The following is a 20,399-nucleotide window of genomic DNA, read 5'->3' on the forward strand; positions in this document are numbered from 1 at the left end:
CTCCACTGTTCTGTGGCTTCTGCTGCTCCAGAATTCGCCGGGGGTTCTTTTTTACAGATATTCTATGGGTTGTGGGTTCGGAGCTAGCGTATGTGCGTCTTTCTACTCCGCCATCTTCTGTTTTGCTTTTAATATGCCAAGCAAGAAACCAAAGTCTTGTAAGTATAATGCCTTAACAATACAAATATTCTAGTATTTACCCTTATGAAAAGAATCTATTTAAAATGACAAGTGATAGACCAGACCCTTGCCCTGTGATGACATTAAGGTTACAAACACCCTAGCCTACCAAATGACACAGATTTTATCAATTATTCATTCAGCTCATTTATAGGATTAGGCAACTGAATTTTAAAAGACATCACAAAAAAAGAGATTGATATAATACTTTATAATATACACATTTCTTTATTAAAATATATACAACATAACCCTATCTTAACAAACTTATATATTACGTGCTGCTGAAGTATTTAGATAAAAATTTAGGCTTTGTAAGTGTATCACAAAACCCATTAGAAAAAAAAGTTGCAATTTAAAAAAATATGCTTAAATAAACCATTAAAAATTTTATTTTGCAGGTCTTTCAACCATTAACTTCACAAACCTGAAAAGTAAAATTTACAATTAATTATGTCAATCTAATTTGCTTTCCAAGGTTGATGAAATGCAACTAGCAATAAACCCACGTGAAAGTATACTTAAATGTATGCAATTTAAGATGTTTTAACAACAGGGCTGAAAATTTCCATTTGATGGTTGTCAATTTACCAACCAGTTATGTAGTAGTGAAGAATTTTGCCAAGAAAAAAATCCTTAATTTTCAGTTCATCAAATCAGTAGTGAAATGAAATTTTCATTTACATATTTTATACACTTATAACAGCACCAATTGTTAAAAAAAATCAGCATGAACTTTAAGCAAATTCATCCTCCAACTGTGTAAAACAAACTGTTTTTTCTTAGTTGAAAGGATGTAAACTTTTCAAAGCCATTCCTTTTTAATTTGCATCATAATTTCTCAAAGGAACTGCTTCAGTAAATAAAATCTTTGTGACTTAAAGGTTTTCAGAAACTGTGCTTTGTAGAAACTGATCATATAACCATTTTTGGGTAAAGGTTTCAGAACGCTCCAAAGCTTCAAAAAGGTATTTAAACTCTTCTGGGTACAAATTGCCTGTACGGTCATGTTTCTGCTTTTTGAGTTGTTGAAGCAAATCTTCTGTATCAAATATACACCATGAGCTGCAAAATACATAAACAGGCTTATTTAATCCTTTTTATAAGAATTTTAAATTAACATCAGAAGTTATACAGAAGTTACCTTCTAAAAACCAATTAATTATAAATGAATTTAAGCTATGGATTCAAATGTATTATTGTGTTGATTCCCAAAGTCTTAAGTAATAGCTACACTGACTTGGAAAATGCCATGTTTGAATTTTAAGAAGGAGATAATCTAATCATATTCTTCTGTAAACTCCTTTTGCAAAATGTTTAAAAACTGTCATTTTCTGTGTGCTCATCTCTCATACTTCTACTCAAAACATCAGGCTTCCTTTAGCATTAACATCCTAAATCCAACTGTACTTCTAAGACAATATCTGCAGAAAGTTCTACTGTAACACAAAATTAGGGAGTGAAGGTTACCCTGGGCTCTCCAAGGCTATGGTAGAAAAGTGAAAACTCTGGTACTCTCTACAACCTGGAAAACCTCTGTCAAATTCTCATAAAAGATTGCACATGCTAAGCTAGAACTAGTTTGACTAAATATGGAGGAACTCATCACTAACTAGTTGGCAAATTAAGCAGTGCATTTTTTGGTAAGGGTGATCCATAAAGCAAATGCTCTTCAAAAGCATAGTCCCTTTCTGCAGTGACAATGGCTGAGGGCATTAACAATCACACATAATTTTTAGACCACTAATAATTATTCACTTAACAGTTGGTATTCTAAATGTAAGATCTCTGTCCATTGACAAACTGCTATAATGCTGGAGGAATTGAATCTCGTTGATACTAACATTATCACTATAAATCAAACTTGAAAACATACAGAAGTTACAACTAAATGCAAGGAGGACTCATAGGTTCTCTTCGGCAAGGCCAATACAATAGCTCAAAGAATCTGGGTTCATTGTATGGCAAAATAAACATCATTTCGAGGGACACATGGTAATCTCATGATAAAAATGAGATAGTAAAAGAAATACTGTTTGGATCAAATGAAGCATATGCACCAATGTCTGATGGGACAGGATAATGAAGCCGAGAAATTACGTGACAAACTCGACAAGATTCTTCACTTTCAGTACTAACATTTAAGGCACATCTATTATACTTTGACACTTGCTGATTTCATTGTCAAAGTGGTAATGTGAAGAAGGAAAGAGAAAAATATAGTGGAAAACATGGTTCAGAATTAAGAAATTGCAGGTCAGAGATCGTTACAGTAATCAAAAGCCACATAACTCTATATAGTTAGTATTTTCTTGAAGATCAGAAAGACTTTAGATAGTCCCCACCCTCCAGTAGCCTGTACTCTAAAGACAGAATATAAACAAACAAGTAGGTACCAGAATAGCTCCCTAGATGGAACTGGAAAGACCCAGAAAGCCCTCCTAGGATGTGTGGCATTTGTTGCTGCTGCTGCTTCATTCACTAAAAGGACCGTGAGACGTCAAGGAGGTGATGCCATGACATGCAAGTGAACTGGATTTAAGTGATATGACATAAGTGTTGAAGAAGTCTGGGAAACCAAGACTTATTAAGCAGGAAATGATCGGATGCCAGTGTAAGCCGCCTCAGCTAAGGAAAACCATTCACAGAACTAATTATCTTTTCCCCCAAAATTCCTCTGTCTTCTGAAATTCCCTATTCTTGTCAAAGGATCTACTCATCTTTTCAGTCACCCAGTTCAAAGGCTCTATGTAACACATCACTTAACAAGTCTTGCTGCTTCTCTCTCCAAAAATTTCACAACCACCCACTTCTCTCCACTCACACATCCACTACCTTCATTCAAGCCCTCATTACTTCTTGTCTAGACTTGGAATAGCCTTCAATTTGATCCCCCTACCTCAAGTCAATCCTCCACAACTATCAGAGGGATGCTCCTAAGGTGCAGCTCTGATCATGCCATCTTTTACTTCTCAATAAATACCAGGGCTCTTTATTTCCTCTACGTTCAAATGTACATTTCCCTACCCGTCATTCAAAGTTCTTCACAATATGGCCTCAATTTACTTTTCTAGTCTTATGACACATCACTACCCTTCCCATTCACCAGGATCACAGTCAAACTGGCCTTCTTACTTCTCTTCATACATGACAAATTACCTCCCAAATCCATGCTTTTCAACTGGCTCTCTGCCATTCCTACAATGCTCTGCCCCCTCACCTCTGCCTATCTCTTAGTTTCCCTGTCTTCCTTCCCTGACTTCCTTCAAGAACTATTCCTTTTCTGGCCCCACCTCCCCTTTTAGAGTACCTTCCATTTACTGGGTATATAAGTAGTACACACGTATTGTCTCTCCATTAGAATGTAAATTCCTTGAGGGCAAGAGTTGTTTCTATCTTTCTTTGCATGATTAGTACATAGTAGTGCTCATACCTAGTAAACACTTAAAAACTGCTTGTTGACTTGACTGCCTGATTATCTAACATTCCTGATCTCCTAACAGGGTTTGACACTACCAAGTTACAATGGGTTTTTTTTGCATATACCTCCCTTTCTCCAAGGGAATACAAGCTCCTTAAGGGCAGGGACGGCTTCACTTTGGTCTTTGTAGCCCAAGCATGGAGTCTGGCTGCTTACAGATTAACTAGAGCCCTAAGGCTCTGATCCCAGACTGTTTTTGCTTTGTTCTCTACACTCTCTCTAGGTGACCCCACTGGCTTACATGGGTTTAATTACTATCTCTAAGTAGATGGCTCCCAGATCTATATATCCAGCCCTAGTCTCTATCCTGAACTCCAGGACTATATAACCTATGGGACATTTCCATACCGACATCCTATAGAATGTGTTGAATGCAACACATTCAAAAGAAAACTCAATTTTTGTACATTTTTATTCAGGAGCCATGCTGTTCTTCAGTGTTTCATTCCAATTTTAATATGTGTCCTGCCAAAGTGAAAACATTTTTATTTATGGAAACATTTATGCTTCCCTTCAAATTGACCCCGATGTAGAATGTCTTTATTTCTGTTGAGAGATCCCTATATCTTTCAATTATCTAGGTTTGCAACCCTGGCAGTATCTTCAATGGTCACATTTAATCAGGTGCCAACTCTAGCCAATTATATTTCTACAATATCTCTTGCATTTGTCCTTTCCATTCAGTCATGTTGGTCCCTTATTCAGTAAAATCCAGTGGCTCTCTATTATGGGAAAGATCAAGTACAGATGATCACAGCAAGCTATATCCTGTCTTGACACTTGAAGCCCTTCACAACTTGAATCCTACCTACCTCTCAGCTTCCTTACACATTCTTCTTCATGCACTCACAAGTACAGTCAAACTGTAAAACGTACTATTCTCCACCTCTGACATTCCATTCCTTGTCTCATGCCTTTTCCTTAGCTGTCCTCCATACGTGGAAACATTCCCTCCTCACTTTTGCCTGAGAATCCCTAGTTTCCTTCAAACCTCTCAGCTCAAATACTGCCTCCAACATGAGGCTTTTCCTGATCTCCCTGACAGGTATTTATCACGTGTGTATGTATGTATTATGTACATGCCTGCTCCAACCAAATGGGAGTCCCTTGAAGGTAGGGACTGTTTCTGTATTTGTATCCTCAAGGCCTAGCATAATTCTGGCACATAGTAGGTACTTAATAAATGCTTTTTTTGACTGACTACTTGGAGCAAAAATTCACCAAATTGATTATATAAATATATACTAAAAAATATACAAAATAACTATGTTAAAATATGTATTCTGAAATTTTTTATAACATCTCTTTAAATTCGGATCAAGATGTTTTTAACATTAACTACTGTTGTAAGCAATGGCTTACTTAAATTAAACTTGCTTTGTCCTTACTGGGGCACACATTAATTCATCGCTATTTTCTTCTTCACTTATATTTTCTCTTCTTTCTGATCTTACCACAAACTATTATCTTTACCACTCACTATCCATCACATTTGAAAGGCAGCATAGTTTGAAGCCATGTTTAGATTCAGGAAATATTCTTTCCCACATATTTAAAATCTAGCTTCAAGGTTTATTTCATAAATGATATGAGAACATGTCAAACAAAACAATAAGTCTTTGGAAACTGTCCTCAATTTTTACTTCTCTAATTTCCCATGAAGAACATTCTTTTAATAAACACAATGGCTCCTTCTCATAGGTGTTTATGATTCTATAACATTTAATACTTTTTCTTTTAAATTTGCATCTTGACTGAGCATCTAGTTTTGTACAAGGTGCTCCATATTTCTACAATTTCTAGATTTGGCTTACAAAAATAGTTCACCAAGTAACCAGAAACATATTTCCAGCAACAGGGTATGATTCTTTTACTAAAAACTGCCATAATTCTTCATATTTCAAAAGACATCTAATTGTAAAAATCAGATTTCTCTACATATGGCACTGAGTGTGATATGCTATACTTGGACCTCTAATAAGGTGTAATTTAAATATAGAATAACAGAAAACTTGCATTACCTACTTCATAGCTTATTATGAGGGTCAGAATAAGATATACAGGGTATCCTAAAAAGCTATTAGAGCTTATAACTGCAATAAGACTTTTGAAACTCTTATAGGCATAAACATTTGCCAATTGGAAAGTGCCACACAAATGCCATATATTATTATTGTTCAGCTAATTCTTTATTATCTGTGAAAAGTGGGGCTTATAAAGAGATTATTTTAAGTATGTATGTATATTTAGGAGAAAGCAGAAGAGAAATGGCTAAAATGGTACAGCTTTACATTTATAATTTTATTGGGAGTTTCAAGTTTCAGGTTCATGTAGTCTTGCTCAGTCTTGCTCCTTGCCTGCTTCTCTTCACAGGGTGGATAGTGAATTGGGGTTCCAACAATCTCATACCTTCAGCTTAGTGAAGGCAGAGGTGGAATAGATAAAGAACTAGGAGAGGAAAAGCAACTGGGTGGTAAGATATACAAGAGGCAGTGCTCACTTTCTCCACTTTAGTGAGAAGAATCATAGATGTAAAACTTCAAGGGACCTGACAGGTCACTGATTCTTAATTTTATAGATGAGCTGTGAGGAGCTCAGACAGGTTAAGTGACCTGCACATGGTCATGAAGAATCAGGTCTTCCTGACTCCAATTCCAGCTACTATGCCCCTAAAGAACAATAGGCTATTCCTTTCATTTAACTCCTTTATTCAATAAAGGAGATTTACTGTTTCAGAGAAGTGAAAAAAAGAATAAGAGAAATATGTGAGTGGAGTAGAGAAGAAAATAAGGACACAGTGTCTCATTCTAAGTTAATAAAATATACAAAACTATTACTGTAATATTAATGAAATATCAATTCTCAAATGAACTCACCCTTTTTAATACTTACCTAAATGTATCAATTAATTTAGATTTCCTCTTCTTAAGGCACTGTTTAACCAGGCATATAAAATTACATGAGTTTATAGGTGTCAAATGATTTGTAAATAAATTTCTTCGAGGAGTTAATCGAATAAAACAGAGGTGCTTATTTTCATATTCCTAAAGGAGAAAATAAAGTAGAAAAAAAAAAGAAAATAACCTTAGACAAAAAATAATGCTAGGACAAAAACCTGACCCTGTTTCAATTCATCTGAGACTTTGGGTCAGAGGTGGGGGAAGGAGAGTAAGAGCCAGCACTCTTAAGCTCAAATTCTCTCTCTGCCACTGACCCTCTAGGTGAACCTGTAACTAATCACTTCACCTCACTATACTTCAGTTTGCTTATCTGTAAAATGAGAGAGCTAAACTAGATGACCTGTGAGGTCCCTTCAGGAATAATCTATGATACAATTCCTAAATTGTACTAAAGTCATTTTTAAAATCAGCAATACCTTAGGATGCTATGGAAACTACAACTCAGCATCCTCTTGACCAGTTCTGTAGGTTTTAAGTTGTCCAAATATAATTTTATTAATTTCTATAGTATATGTTAATGAATACTAAAATAAAAAACAAGGTTACGACTGTAGTATCAGAAATCTCTACTGTCTTTAAGCCAATGAACAGCATCAAGAACAAGTTTAACTCTAAAAGATCAATGATAAATTGATAAATTTATCATAAATGATAAATTTAAATTTAATAAGTTTAAAATTAATCTTTAAATTAGGCTGACATGTCTGTAGAAAGTAATTTTTATGACATATGTAACACTAAAATCTGGAAACCAGCTAAAACAAAAACTACTGAAAAATTATAATCATATTCCACTGGCTTCTCAGGACATATGACTCTTATACTGAATGGTAAAAAAAACAAACTAATACTTGTCTGCCTCCAAAAATTCAGACTTATCTGTTAAGTTATCAGACCAGCCCAAGTATAAGTAACTATTTTTGAGTCTTCCAGGCCTCACTCTCTTAAGACACATCTCTGGTGGAAAGACTGATTATCTTAACTGGTGGGAGGAGAGGCAGGAGCTGAACTCTTTAAGAGCAAAGTGGATTTCTGTTGGTTTCTTTTTGGAATTCAGTTTACCAGACTCATAGAAAACATCTGAAGGATTGATTTCTTTTGAACCCTGAAAATCCATAGCTGTTCCAAGTCACGTAGGTTTCCTGTCTACAGATTCTGAGTCAATCAGGAGCCCAGTCTTTGTTATTTTTACTTTGTTATTTTGCTTTAAGGGTTCACTTATGAGAAGGACCTTTTGATTCCCTGGACAGGACTCTGAGTTTTAAGTGTTAAGTGCCTCCTGACTACTCAGAGGTTGGTGCTCTCCTGGCAGTATACGTAGGTGGCTGTATTACTTTGTTCAGACAGTAAGAGCCCTGTCTGTTGAATCCTTGTGCTCATTTCTCTGCTTGCATTTTCTCCACATTCAGGGTATTAACCTTTCCCTTGAACTAGTGAATGACTTATATGTTTAATAAAGAATTATTAGCCCCCTTTTAAGATGTCTTTCTTTTAAAAAGCAGATCAAAGGACCTGTGCTAGCAGCCCACCCTGTGTGCTAGTGTAATTGCAACGTAGGACTATTTTATAATGATTTTTTTTGAGTACACTACAGCAACCAAAGCCTCTTAAATAGGAACCAAGATGACAGGCCTAATGCTGAATTCTATTCTATAATATGCAGTATAGCGACATGATTGGCAATGGGATGCACTAAACATTTTTTAATTAAAATTAAATACATTTTACTGATGCTTACATCAGTCATTTCTCATACACCTACATGAGCCCTCAATTAATGACAAAGAAAAACAATTAAGCAAAAAACATATTCCACAACACCTACATCTGATAATGTATACAACAATTCTTTTCAAATATTCAAATGTTCAACTTCCTACAAAAAACGTCAAAAATTCCTATCTTTTTCAAAGCAAAAGCACATTAAAAGAAAATTCTCTCCTCTGGAAAAAAAGCACAGAGAATTCATTCATTTTTAAAGTCAAATGTTTTTTCTACATTGCTGTCATTTCTTAATAATTCTTCCAATTCTCTCCCAAAAAACATTCCCCTGTAACAGAGTAATTAAATAAGACAAATAACACACTAATCATGTCTGTACAGCATTGCTTCTTACCTGGCCCTCTAGTGATATCAGTTCCCCATTTTTGAAGGTTACAAATGATGATAAAGGCTCCTTGGGAAAACAAAGAAACAGACTTCATCAAAACAAGTTATTCCTGCCTTATTACATCTATTTTACCTAAATTGGACTGACTACTAATACTGAGCATATTTTTAAAATTAGATTTTAATACATTAGTTAAAATTGTTTTGAAATGACTTCATTCTCCTGTACTTTCTCTACCAGTCACAGAAATGTAAGCTTGACCCTGTAAGTTCACTCCACTCTTGACTTCTCACAGTGGCAGTATCCTCCACCCCGGGCCTCTGATTAGTTGGTTATTCCTAGAAAAGGAGGATATCCAGATGATTCATGTCCTCATTCCTGACCCTGGACCTAAGCAGGTACTTCTTTTTCTTCTTTCCCACCCCTTTCAAAAAGCTTCCCTTTAAATGACATCCTCCCTGATTAGAATGTGAGCTCCTTGAGGGAAAGACTCTTTCTGGTTGTGTATGTATTCCTAACACTTAGCACAGTACATTGTAAGCATTTAATAAATGGTTGTTCAATTTTATGAATAATGATCTCTTCAAGAAAAGGTCATACAAAATTAAAACCAAAACATTTAAGTTCCACTTATATAGTTTTTTTCTTTTACATATGAGTTCAACCTCTCCACTCAGAGAGAGAGAGAAACAGAGAGAAAAGGTACAGAGAGAAAAGTGCTCAGGACAGAGCTTCAGAGACAATCATTTCTAAGCAGCTTGCCAGGAATGAAAATCTAGCAAAAGAGACCAATAAGGAGCTGTTCCAATAAGGAGCAGCCAGAAATGTATAAGGAAAACTAAAAAGAAAAAAAGCAGTCACAGAAAAATGGAGAGGAGTGATATTTGGGAGACCATAGTCATGAGTATCAAGAGCTCTGTCAATAGGATCAAATTCTAGAGGAAAGTCCAGTCAAGTCAATAAGCATTTACTGAGTACCTATTATGTACCAAAACCTGTGTTAGTACTGGGAACACAAAGAAAGGTAAAAAGTGACTGCTTTCAAGGAGCTCAAAGTCTAATGGGTAGACAATATGAAATTAACTAAGGACAAGCAAGATCTATACAGAATAAATTGGAGATAATCTCAGAGGGAAGGCATTGGCTTTTAAGGTGGGATCAGGAAGGTTTCCTATAAAAGGGAGGATTTTAGCTAAAACTTGCAGAAGGCCAGGAGTTGTAGATGAGGAAGGAGAGAATTCTAGTCATGGTAGAGTATTTTGTTTAAGAATCAGCAAAGAAGTGAGGTCAAGAAGAATAAGGCCTATGAAAAGGATACCACATCTAGCAATTAAGAAATCACTTCTAACTTGGGACAGAGCAGTTTCAGTTGATGAGGTCAGAAGCCAGGTTATACAGGGACTGAAAAGTGAGAGGAAACAACTGGAGATGGAGGGTACAGATAGCTTCTTCTGGGAGTTCAGATACAAGGAAAAGGTAAGACAAAGGATGCTAGGGGTCAAGAGAGATATTTAACAAGAACAATTTTTACTCACCATATGCAAAAGCTTTATCTCACAAGCTGTTTGCCAGAGAACACTCAAGGGCTGATAATATCTTTCACCTGGCTTTGAAATGATTTTCTGACAAAGGAATATATTTACAAGTTACACATTACTAACATCCTTCACAGTTATTCAACATCCAAGCCTGACACTATTCTAATATCTGAAAATAAAAGCTATGAACCTAAATTAGCTAAAAATTTAGAACCAAAGCAAAAATGTTAATATCTATTATTTTACAGGGCTTTGTCTCTGACTTAATTGCTGAAAATTTATATAGTATATTAAACTTTAATCTTTAAGCAAAACAGATTTCCTTTAAACCATTTAAAAATTACTTTCACTATGGTACGCTGTGAGGAAAATCTCATAAAGATAAAATGACAATTGTTATGTAATCAATACATGAGCAAACCTTTATTAAGTGCCTCCAATATGCCAGGAGCAAAGGACAAGTAAGTTTAGTGGCTTGCAAGTATTTGGTACGGTGCTGATTTCAAGATCAACAATCCTACTCCCATAATTACCATTCCCTGAATAACATTTGATTACTTCATTGAATTGCGCTTTAGAGTTTCTATTATCCCAGACCATAAACATGTATCTCTATCCTCTGTGTAGAAAACAATGCCAATCTATGCATTATAGGGACGTTCTCAAAATTAATAGATTAACTATTTACTGCACTTTGAGGTCTTACAGGTTGCCACAAAAAGAAAAGGTATTTATTACCATACAATATGAGACTCCTACTTACTTTCGTATTATTCAGATAAAAAATGAAGTCTAAAATTTGACATGTGGAAAGTCAAGACAACCAACCCCAATATGATTCCTTATTCCTCTCCAGGTTACACTCCCAAACTTCAAACATTAGAAGTACCTTTTGCTCCTTCAGCCTCTACCTCTGATTGGACAGGTCCTCATAGAACCACCATCTGAAGAGGATGCCTGGTCCCATTTACATCTCATTTCTTTTCAGGCTGCACTCTCTGTGCTCTCTACTGTGCTCCTGCTTTGAAGTACCCTGGCCTCTATTCTACTCTCCCATTTTCAGCTTCCTTTTATGTGTTGTTTTCTCCCATCAGAATGTAAGCTCCTTGAGGAGCTTATCTATTTGTATATGTAGTCACAGTGCATACCACAGTGGCAGACACATAGTAAGCACTTAATCAATGCTTACTGACTGATTGATTTATGTCTTTAAATATGACCAGTCCTGGAATGTAATTATAAATATTAGCGCTATTAACAGCTCACACTCATATAGTGCTTTAAGGTTTATAAGGTGTTTTAAATATATTATTTCATTTGTTCTTCACATATCTTGTAAGGTAAATGCTATTACCATTTCCACTTTTCAGATAAGAAAACTAAGGCTCAGAAAGATTAAAAGACTTTCAGCATATCATCAAGTTAGTAAGTGTCTAGAGTAGGATTCAGACCAAGATCTTCCTAACCCTAGAATCATTAAAGAACTGTTACCAAACATAATGCAGTTTATTTTTTAATAACATACCTTGTATTCTTTTTCACTAATAAACACATTCAATTCTATGCGTCCATAGTTATATATGGAACTACAAGAATAGAGGTCATGTAAAAGTTTCCAAAGTATATTTCTTTCATATTTAGTTGGGAAGAATCCAACTACCTTTACAGGAACATCTGTTATGAAAACATGCAAGAATATGTAAGTAAAAATTCTGCACACATTTTTCTTTATAACAGAATTTTAAAAGATTAACAAATTAACAAACAAATCAGTCTTCAGAAAATTCTACATACTTGGCTTCAGGAAATTAAATCCTAACTTCTTAGAGCCTCTTTAATACAGAAAGATGGCATTCAGGTTAACAGTTAAAAGTCTGATGTATGAAATATTCTGAATATGCCCCTCTCATCTGTTTTTATTGCACTCAACATAGTTCAGGGCTTCATTACCAGAGCTCATAACTACTGCAATCACTTTCTAATCAGTTTTCTTGCTTCCATTCTCACTACTCTATCCACTCTCCCAAATCATTTACGTTGTTGCCATATAAATATGATCAAAATTCTGCTCAAAATCCTTCTAGGTTTCCTTTTACTACTGAAAACAATTTATATTATATCACTTTTTGTTGTGTAGTCATTTTTCAGTCATGTCCAATTCTTTGTGACCCTTTTGGATTTTCCTGGCAAAGATACTGGGGTAGTTTGCCATTTCCTTCTCCAGTTCGTTTTACAGATGAGGAAAGTGAAGTAAACAGGGCTAAGTGACTTGTCCAGTCACATAGCTAGTAAGTGGCTGCCAGGTCATCCTAATTCAAGCTCAGTGCCCTATCCACTGTGCCATCTAGCAGCACTGGATAGTGGATGTCACCTGTACATCAAAGCCCATCTATGTCCTTGGCCAACCTTTTCTTTCCAGAAACATCTCATCTTCCAGATATGGTATATTCTAATCAAACTTTATTTATTGTTCCCTTTTATATGTCTCATATCTGTGTTCTTGCTCACTCTATATGGAATGCCACCTCCATGCCATTCTTCTGTTTCTCCAATGCCACTTCTCTTTCCTGGTTAAAATCCTACCCACTGATTAAAGTCTAGCTCCCAGTCTTAGCATTCATCATTTGTACTAAAATTTTAATGTATTTATTGTGTCCATCTACTAGCCTGAGTAGCATCAGGACAGAGTTTCTGTCTTAGTGAATCCTCCCTTCAATGCTAAGCAGAAAGCTCGTTATATAGCAACAGAGAAATTCTTCTTGAAGCTGAATATTCAGATATCCAGAATACTTCTACATTAAAGTAAAAAACACCTGTTGTCTATTTCATTCCCATATACTAATATCCTAATTACATAAACCTAACATATTTGAAAAATTGTCAGTGTTATCAACTGACCAAGAACATTAGCAAAACTTTTATGGCGTTTATTTTAATAAGTGACAAAACTTACCTGCTTCCCACGGAACTTTTCTTATTCCCAATTTCTTGAAGAGTGTTTCAGTAAACATAACAGGTGGTTGTGCTTTTATATTACTGGGATCCCGAAAGAAGAAGTCACAGTAGACTACTTCTAGTTGTCTACCCGGATGATTTTTTAGGGTCTAGAATAAAAAGTCAAAATTTTAAACTCTTTATAAGCCCTGCAGAATATTCTACCTCAGAATTATTTATCAAGTATAACTGAAGTAATATGATGTTGTGAATGGAGGCCACCTTGGACCATGGGGTTTTTCAGTCCTGACACTGACACATACTAATTATATGACCACAGACGAGTCTCAGGCAGCTGTATATGCCTCTAACTTACAAATAAGTTGCTGCTCTCTATCAGTGAAGAAAGTTTCCACAGTGGAAGTTCAACACACCAATAAAAACACAGTCCTGGACCAGAACATGGAGATTTATAAGCTCTAATTAAATCATGCCAATGGAAAGATATGGTGAATAGAAAGTGTAGTTCCCAGGGTCACATGTGTAGTAAGGGTGAACTTCCTTACTTGACCAAGTCCAACACTCCAAGGCTCCCTACTGAGTATACTTCTGACTTTTCGGACTTCAGCTGTAACCTGACCCAGGAACATCCAATCCATCATCCCCTCGTCTCATCCTAATATCTCTCTGCTATAGCAGCCCTCTTCTTCCTTCTCTCATCATTGAGCTCCTCCCAGGGCCTCCATTTTGGGAGGAGTACAAAGCAGAAAATCTTTATTCCTCTTTCAGAGGCTTTATATGCTGGGTACCTTCACAGACCTTGCCCAGCCCACCTTAAGTATCCTTTTGTATGCTGTCTTCCCCCATTAGAATGTAAGCTCCTTGAAGGGAGACAATGTCTTTTCACCTTGCTTATAATAGTAAATGCAGTACTAAACACAGTGCCCAGCACACGTAAGTGCTTAATAAATGCTTACTGCCTGATGCCTTACATCATGTTTCCTCTTAGCTCACACCAAGATTGTAGAACAACAAAGGTTATTACCTTAAACTGTGACTCAAAGTTCTAGTTGCATCAATACACTTATAATTACTTGGCAAGTTTCTAGCCCTGGTATGCTGTGTTCCTATTGTGCTGAGTTCCAAGCCTGCATCATCAACTTCCTTTTGGACATCTCAAACTTAAAATGTCCAAAACATATTTCACTGATTTTCCTCCCAACCCCATACCCTCTTTCAACCTTCTCTACTACTGGTGATGTTACCACCGTCTCCCTGGGCACTCAGGCTTGCACCCTGGGGCATCCTAGGCTTGTCACCATCACTCTTCCCATAGAACCAAGCCATTAGCAAATCTTGTTTTTTCTACTTTCACCACATCTCATAAGTCAGGGACAGTGGTAGCAAAGTGAACAGTAGGCCTAGAGTCAGGAATCTTGAATTTAAGTCTGCCCTCAGACACTAGGCTTCTCAGAGGCTACTCAGACAGTGTGATCTTGAGCAAGTCCCTTAACCTGTTTGCCTCAGTTTCCTCAACTGCAAAATGGGAATAATAATAGCACATAACTTTTCCTCCCTTCCATTATTGGGCGGATAAGATAATATTTGTAAAAGTGCTCTTAGGATATTGCTTAGCACATAATGGGACATCACTGCTTAGTCCCTTTCCTTCCTCAGGTCCCACTCCCATCCCCACCCCCACCATGCCTTCTCTGAGAGAGATTTAACTATTTTAGAAGCAGCTGGTGGCATAGTGAGTAGCTGGGCCTAGAGTCAGAAAGATCTGAGTTCAAACCTAGCCTCAGTCACTTACCAGATGTGTGACCCTGGGCAAGTCATTTAACCTTTACTTACCCCAGTTTCCTCAAAAAATAATGAGGACAATATCAGCACCTACCTCACAGGGTTGTTGTGAGGATCAAATGAGATAAGATTTGTAAGAAGCACTTAATACAGTGCCTGGCATGTAGTAGTGGGTACCATATAAATGCCTATTTCTGTCCTTTTCCCCTTCTGAGGGACACAGAGTTAGTAAAGCTCTGAGGCTGGAAACACGAATTTATTAAGTGCTTACTATCTATCAGGCACTGTGCTAAGCACTAACCGTACAAAGAAAGGGAAATAAACGTTCCCTAAAGGCAGTAAAAAAATCTTTTTTATCTGTACATCAACACTGACTTCTTCTGCTGAAAGACAAATGCAATACACACACACACACACAGACATGTACATACACAGCATGTATGTATATAGAGAGCATTAATGGAAGATAATCACAAAGGACAGGCACTAGCAGAGGGAGAAACTAGGTAAATCATCTTGTAGAAGGAAGCTAAAGAAACCTGGATGCAGAGGTAAGGAGGAAGAACACTCCAGGCAAGGTTGGGGAATAGCCAAGGAAAAGGCAACAAGTCAGGAGACGGAGCTTCATATAGAAGAGCAAAAACACCAGTGTTGCTGGATTGCAGAGTATGTGAAAGGAAGAAAATACTAAGAAAACTGGAAATTCAGTCAATAATCAGCTAAAGCTATTATTGCTTTTAAGAAAACTTACAATTTACTTTAGAATACATTTTATATGTTATTTCATTCCTTGTTTGGTTATTTTTCTTTGCTGATGATTAAGTTCATAATATTCTTAAGGGAAAAGAAAAAAAGGAATACAAGTCTTCTGTCTAATGTCCCTCGCAGTAGGCTTTCTTAGAAGGGAAGGAACCAAACTAATAACAAGTAAAATGAACCACAAGTACTTAGTTCCACTTTCCTAGATCAGGAAAAGCTAATCTTTTTTGCACACATTAATTTTAAGAAAGTAAAATTATATACCGTTAAATATGGAAGAAAAGTCAGGTCACTTTCAAGTGCAACCACCTGTAAACCAGCATTGAGTAATGCACAGGTAATGATTCCAGGCCCTATCGTGTGAAAAGAAAAGTTTGTTATTCTGGGGAACAACAGCATAATTTTCAATTTAGGAGGTCTTAGTTTCTTTTATATCAATCAATAAGTTAACATGCATTTATTATACACACCAGCCATTGGGATTATGAATAGAAAAGTGACATAGAACCTATACTCATAAGACAATTTAACAAACAAACTTTTCAAAATTAAAGCCCTCAATTTTACTTATAAAATAAAGTTTTCCAGTAATTTAAAATGTATTGTTTTGATGAATCAAAACTTTTTCTTTTAATTTGTTTAAAGTACTAACACTTTAAAACTGACCTTTGCTTTACCTACAATTTTGCTATCAAGTAAAATACTCTGAGGGAGCATGCCATGTTAACCTTAGATTCAGGAATCTCACATTGACTCTCACTAGCTGTGTGAACCTAGGCAAGTCACTTATCCATTCACTCAGTTTCTTTGGTAAAACGGGATTAGTATCTGTTCCCATAGATCTCTATGCATCTATACATCCAGGCTTAGTCTCTCTCCTGTCCTATTGAACATTTCAAACTGGATTAAACTCAATAGGTCCAAAGCAGGATTCATTATTTTTCCTCACAAAATCCATCTGTCTTCCAAATGTCATTATTTCTGTTGAGGGTGCTACCATCCTTCTAATCACACAGGTTTGCAACTTCGGTGTCATCCTCAAATCCTGATTCTCACTCACCTTATACATCCAATCCACTAACAAATCTTGTGCCTTCTACCTCCATAAATGCTATTAGATGTGTCCCACTTCAATTGTATCTGGTCACTGGACCCAGATGGCTCCAGAAGAGAAAATAAGGCCAGTGACTTTACACAAGCCTCCCTCACTTAAATCCAATTCACTTGCGTGTCATGGCCTCACTTCTCTGATGTCATGGGCTTGGGCTTGTGCTTACACTCACATACTCCTTCCCTCTCTCTCAATAGCCTTAACCCTAAGTCACTCTGGCTCTCATTCATTGGCCAACGATAGGCTGAGCCCTGATTGGCTCAGAATGAATGTAAATAACAATTGTTTCTATTTGGGCCAAAAACCTTAAGAGTCTTCCCCTCTCAAATCTATTTTTTTTTTAATAGGCCATTCTTTGTCTTACTCTTATTAAGCCTTAATCATTGAATGGGCACTGCCTCTGTCAAAGTGAGACCTGTTAAAGACCTTAGCTTAAAAAGGCCAAGGTCCCTCACTGCATCCTGGGCCATCTCCAGTCGTCCTGATCTATATGCTGTCACTGGACCCAAGTGGTTCCAGATGAAAAGTGAGGATAGTGACTTTGCAAGCCCTCCCTCACTTAAATCCAATTTACTTGCATGTTATAGCATCGCCTCCCTAATGTCACAGTCCTCTTCAAGAATGAAAGACAAGCTATAATAAATGATGAAGAGGAAGACTTCAGAGAGACCTGAAAAGACTTATATGAACTGATGCTGAGTGAAAGCAGCAGAACCAGGAGAACTTTGTACACAGCAACAACCCCAGTGTATGAGTAATTTTTCTGGTAGACTTAGTCCTTCATAGCAAAGCAAGGACCTAAAAAATTCCCAATGTACGTGTAAGGCAAAATGCCTTCCACAGCCAGAGAAAGAACTATGGAACTGGATTGCAGAATGAAGCATACTATTTTCTTTTGTATTACGTTTTGTTTTGTTCTAAGGTTTCTCCCGTTAATAATTCGTCTATTCAACATAATTAAGGAGAAAATGTATTTAATAGGAATATATGTGTAGAACCTATATAAGATTGCATGCCATCTCAGGGAGGGAGGGGTGAAAGAGGGGGAGGTCATAATAAACAAGCTACCTTTTCTCTTCTCATCTCACATTTTTCTGACATTATTCCTTACTATTTCTCCATCACTCCAGTCTTGGATGTCCCTTCTGCTCCCGTCTTGCCTAGCAGACTGCCCTCATCATCATACCCATTCTCTCTCTAATCTTCAATCTTTCCCTATTTACTGGCTCCTTACTACCACCTACAAACCCATGCAAGTCTCTGCATCCATTAAAAAAAAAAAAAACCAATCCATAATAGATTCTACCATACTGGTTTGATATTCCTTCTCATCTAATCTCCTTGAAAAATCTTCTACAATCAATCCATACCTCCAATGCTTAGCTTCTCTCTTCTCTAAATTCTCTACAAATTGGCTTTAAGCCTAATTTAATGAAAATGCTCTCTTCAGCAACAAATGAATGATTGCAATTGCCAACTCTAATGGCCTCTTCTCATTCTTCATCTTTTTAGACCTCTCCTATAGCATTTGACAGGGATAATTACCTTCTCCTCCTGAATACTCTCTTATCTGGGTTTTTATGACTGTTCTCTCTAGGCCTTCCTACAAGTCAGACTTTTATTTTCTTGGATCTGCCTCCATATCACACCCAGCAACTACAGATATACCCCAAGGCTCTACCCTGGACCTTTTCCTGTTTTTTCAACATACTGTCTCATTTGAGGATCTATCAGATCCCATGGGTTCAATTATCATCTCTGTGAAGACTATTCCCATAGCTACTTATCCAACTCTAATCTCTCTTCTGAGCTACAACCCAGTATTACTTAACTGCTGGGCATATCACATAGACATCTCAAACTTAACAAGTCCAAAACAACCCATTAACTTTCTTCACTTACACTTCTTCTAAAATTCCCTGTTGCTGTCAAAGGCACCACAATGCCACCCTTCTAATCAGACACCCAGCTTCATAAGCTCACTATCACAGTGAACTCTTCTCTCTTCAGCACCCCATTTATCTAAATCAGTTGCCAAATCATGTAATTATTTTTTTCCTGCAGTAGCTCTCAAATACATTTTCTTATCTCAATTCACGCTATCATCACCCTCATTAAGGCTCTCAAAAGCTCTCTCCTGGAGCATTCTAGCTGGTGTCCCAGGCTCCTCTTTTCCCATCCCAACACTCTCCACTCAGCTGTCAGTGATTTTCCAAAAATGTAGGTCTGATCATGTCACTGCACTGTGAACCCCACCCCCACTCCAAGGTCTCCTTATAACCTCTAGAAGCAAATATAACCTTCTGTTTATCATTTGAAGCTTTTTAGTCTGGCCTCTTATCTTTTTAGTCTCTTAACATAACACCCTCCAGAAACTCTGGTCATTGTCTAGTCATACCGGCTTCTCAGCTGTTCTTCAGGTACCACTCTCTTATTGCTGTACCTTTTCACTGGCAGTTCCCCATGCCTGGAATACCTCCTCCCCTCTTATCATTTCTGCCTTCCTTTAAGGTTTGGCTTTAGTGCCATCTCTTTCTGGGGGCCTTGACCTCTAAGGCTTCCTGCCATCTACTCCCAATTTGTCCTGAATGTTTACTTATACATGTTGTCTCCTCTGTAGGAGTGTAAGGTCCCTAACAGCAGGAACTATTTCTGCTTTTTCCTTGTACCTTCGTTGCTTAACACAGTGATTGGCATACAGTAATCACTTAACAAGTGCTTGTTCAGGACAGTCTTATTTCAGCAAAGGTCTGTGCGCTAAGTACCATGTTAAGGGAATGGGAGCGGGGTTGGGAACATGTACGGAAGCATAAAGCAAGCTCGCTCCTCTCCGTGCGGCCCCACGGCCCAGCGGGCCCAGCACGCATGAGCTTCTCCGGATCCCGGCCCCCTCCCGGCCTCGGTGTGCCCGCGTCTGCCCCCAGCCCCCTGCCCCGGCCCCCCACCCACCGGGATTGCACTCCAAGATGTGCGGGCCGGCTCCGGGAGGCCCCGCTTGCAGGAGGTGCACCACAGTGTTCGCCACCTTGGCGCTGCCCGGGAAAAGCCTCTGCCAGGCCTTGCTCCGGTGGGACGCGTCCGACTTCACGGCTGTCCCTGGGGCCTGGGGTTCCAGGCACGAGTGGGACAGGAGCCGCTGAGGCCGCGTCCAGCACTGCGGGGCCGCCTCCCAGCGGCGGCCAAGACGAGCTCCGGCCACGGTGGCTATCGACAGCCGCGCGGGAAGCCCCGTCACTGACCCCCACATCTTCGCCTCCGCGTCGCCTCCTCACTGTCTGCCTGCCGGAGCCTGGGCTGGAGCCGGAGCCGGAGCCGGAGCCGGGGCCGGGGCCGGGGCCGGGGCCAGGGCTGGGGACCAGGATGGGGCCGGGACCACGACCACTACCAGCTTCATTCAGCGAGCCGCACGCGCACGACCTTCCAGGCAAGGAGCGGGTCGGAAACAAACATAGTTCCCAGAGCGTGCAGATAAGCCCCGCCCACCCACTTCCGCTTCCTCCCACTCTGGGTTAAATCGAGGGAC

General features: G+C 38.1%; 1 protein-coding gene across 1 annotated transcript; it reads right to left on the reverse strand.

Annotated features, from left to right (window-relative positions):
- Positions 1-388: 388 nt before the first annotated feature.
- Positions 389-20,367, reverse strand: TFB2M (transcription factor B2, mitochondrial). The gene is made up of 8 exons (XM_072647655.1): positions 19,826-20,367; positions 16,030-16,118; positions 13,223-13,373; positions 11,795-11,943; positions 10,267-10,353; positions 8,738-8,797; positions 6,554-6,705; positions 389-1,245 (listed from the first exon to the last, which is right to left on the reverse strand). Exons 1-8 carry the CDS (start codon positions 20,121-20,123, stop codon positions 1,059-1,061), a joined length of 1,173 nt encoding a protein of 390 aa, XP_072503756.1. The 5' UTR covers positions 20,124-20,367; the 3' UTR covers positions 389-1,058.
- Between the last annotated feature and the right edge of the window lie 32 nt (positions 20,368-20,399).

This window comes from Notamacropus eugenii, chromosome 2 (genome assembly GCF_028372415.1).
Source record: "Notamacropus eugenii isolate mMacEug1 chromosome 2, mMacEug1.pri_v2, whole genome shotgun sequence".
Taxonomy (NCBI): domain Eukaryota; kingdom Metazoa; phylum Chordata; class Mammalia; order Diprotodontia; family Macropodidae; genus Notamacropus; species Notamacropus eugenii.

Coding starts and splice junctions, on each gene's coding strand:
- TFB2M (XM_072647655.1), bottom strand. CDS start 20,123: ATGTGGGGGTCAGTGACGGGGCTTCCCGCGCGGCTGTCGATAGCCACC. Junction 11,944..13,222: donor AAAAGTTCCGTGGGAAGCAG/GTAAGTTTTGTC, acceptor TTTTCATAACAG/ATGTTCCTGTAAAGGTAGTT. Junction 10,354..11,794: donor TTAGTGAAAAAGAATACAAG/GTATGTTATTAA, acceptor TTCCTTTGTCAG/AAAATCATTTCAAAGCCAGG.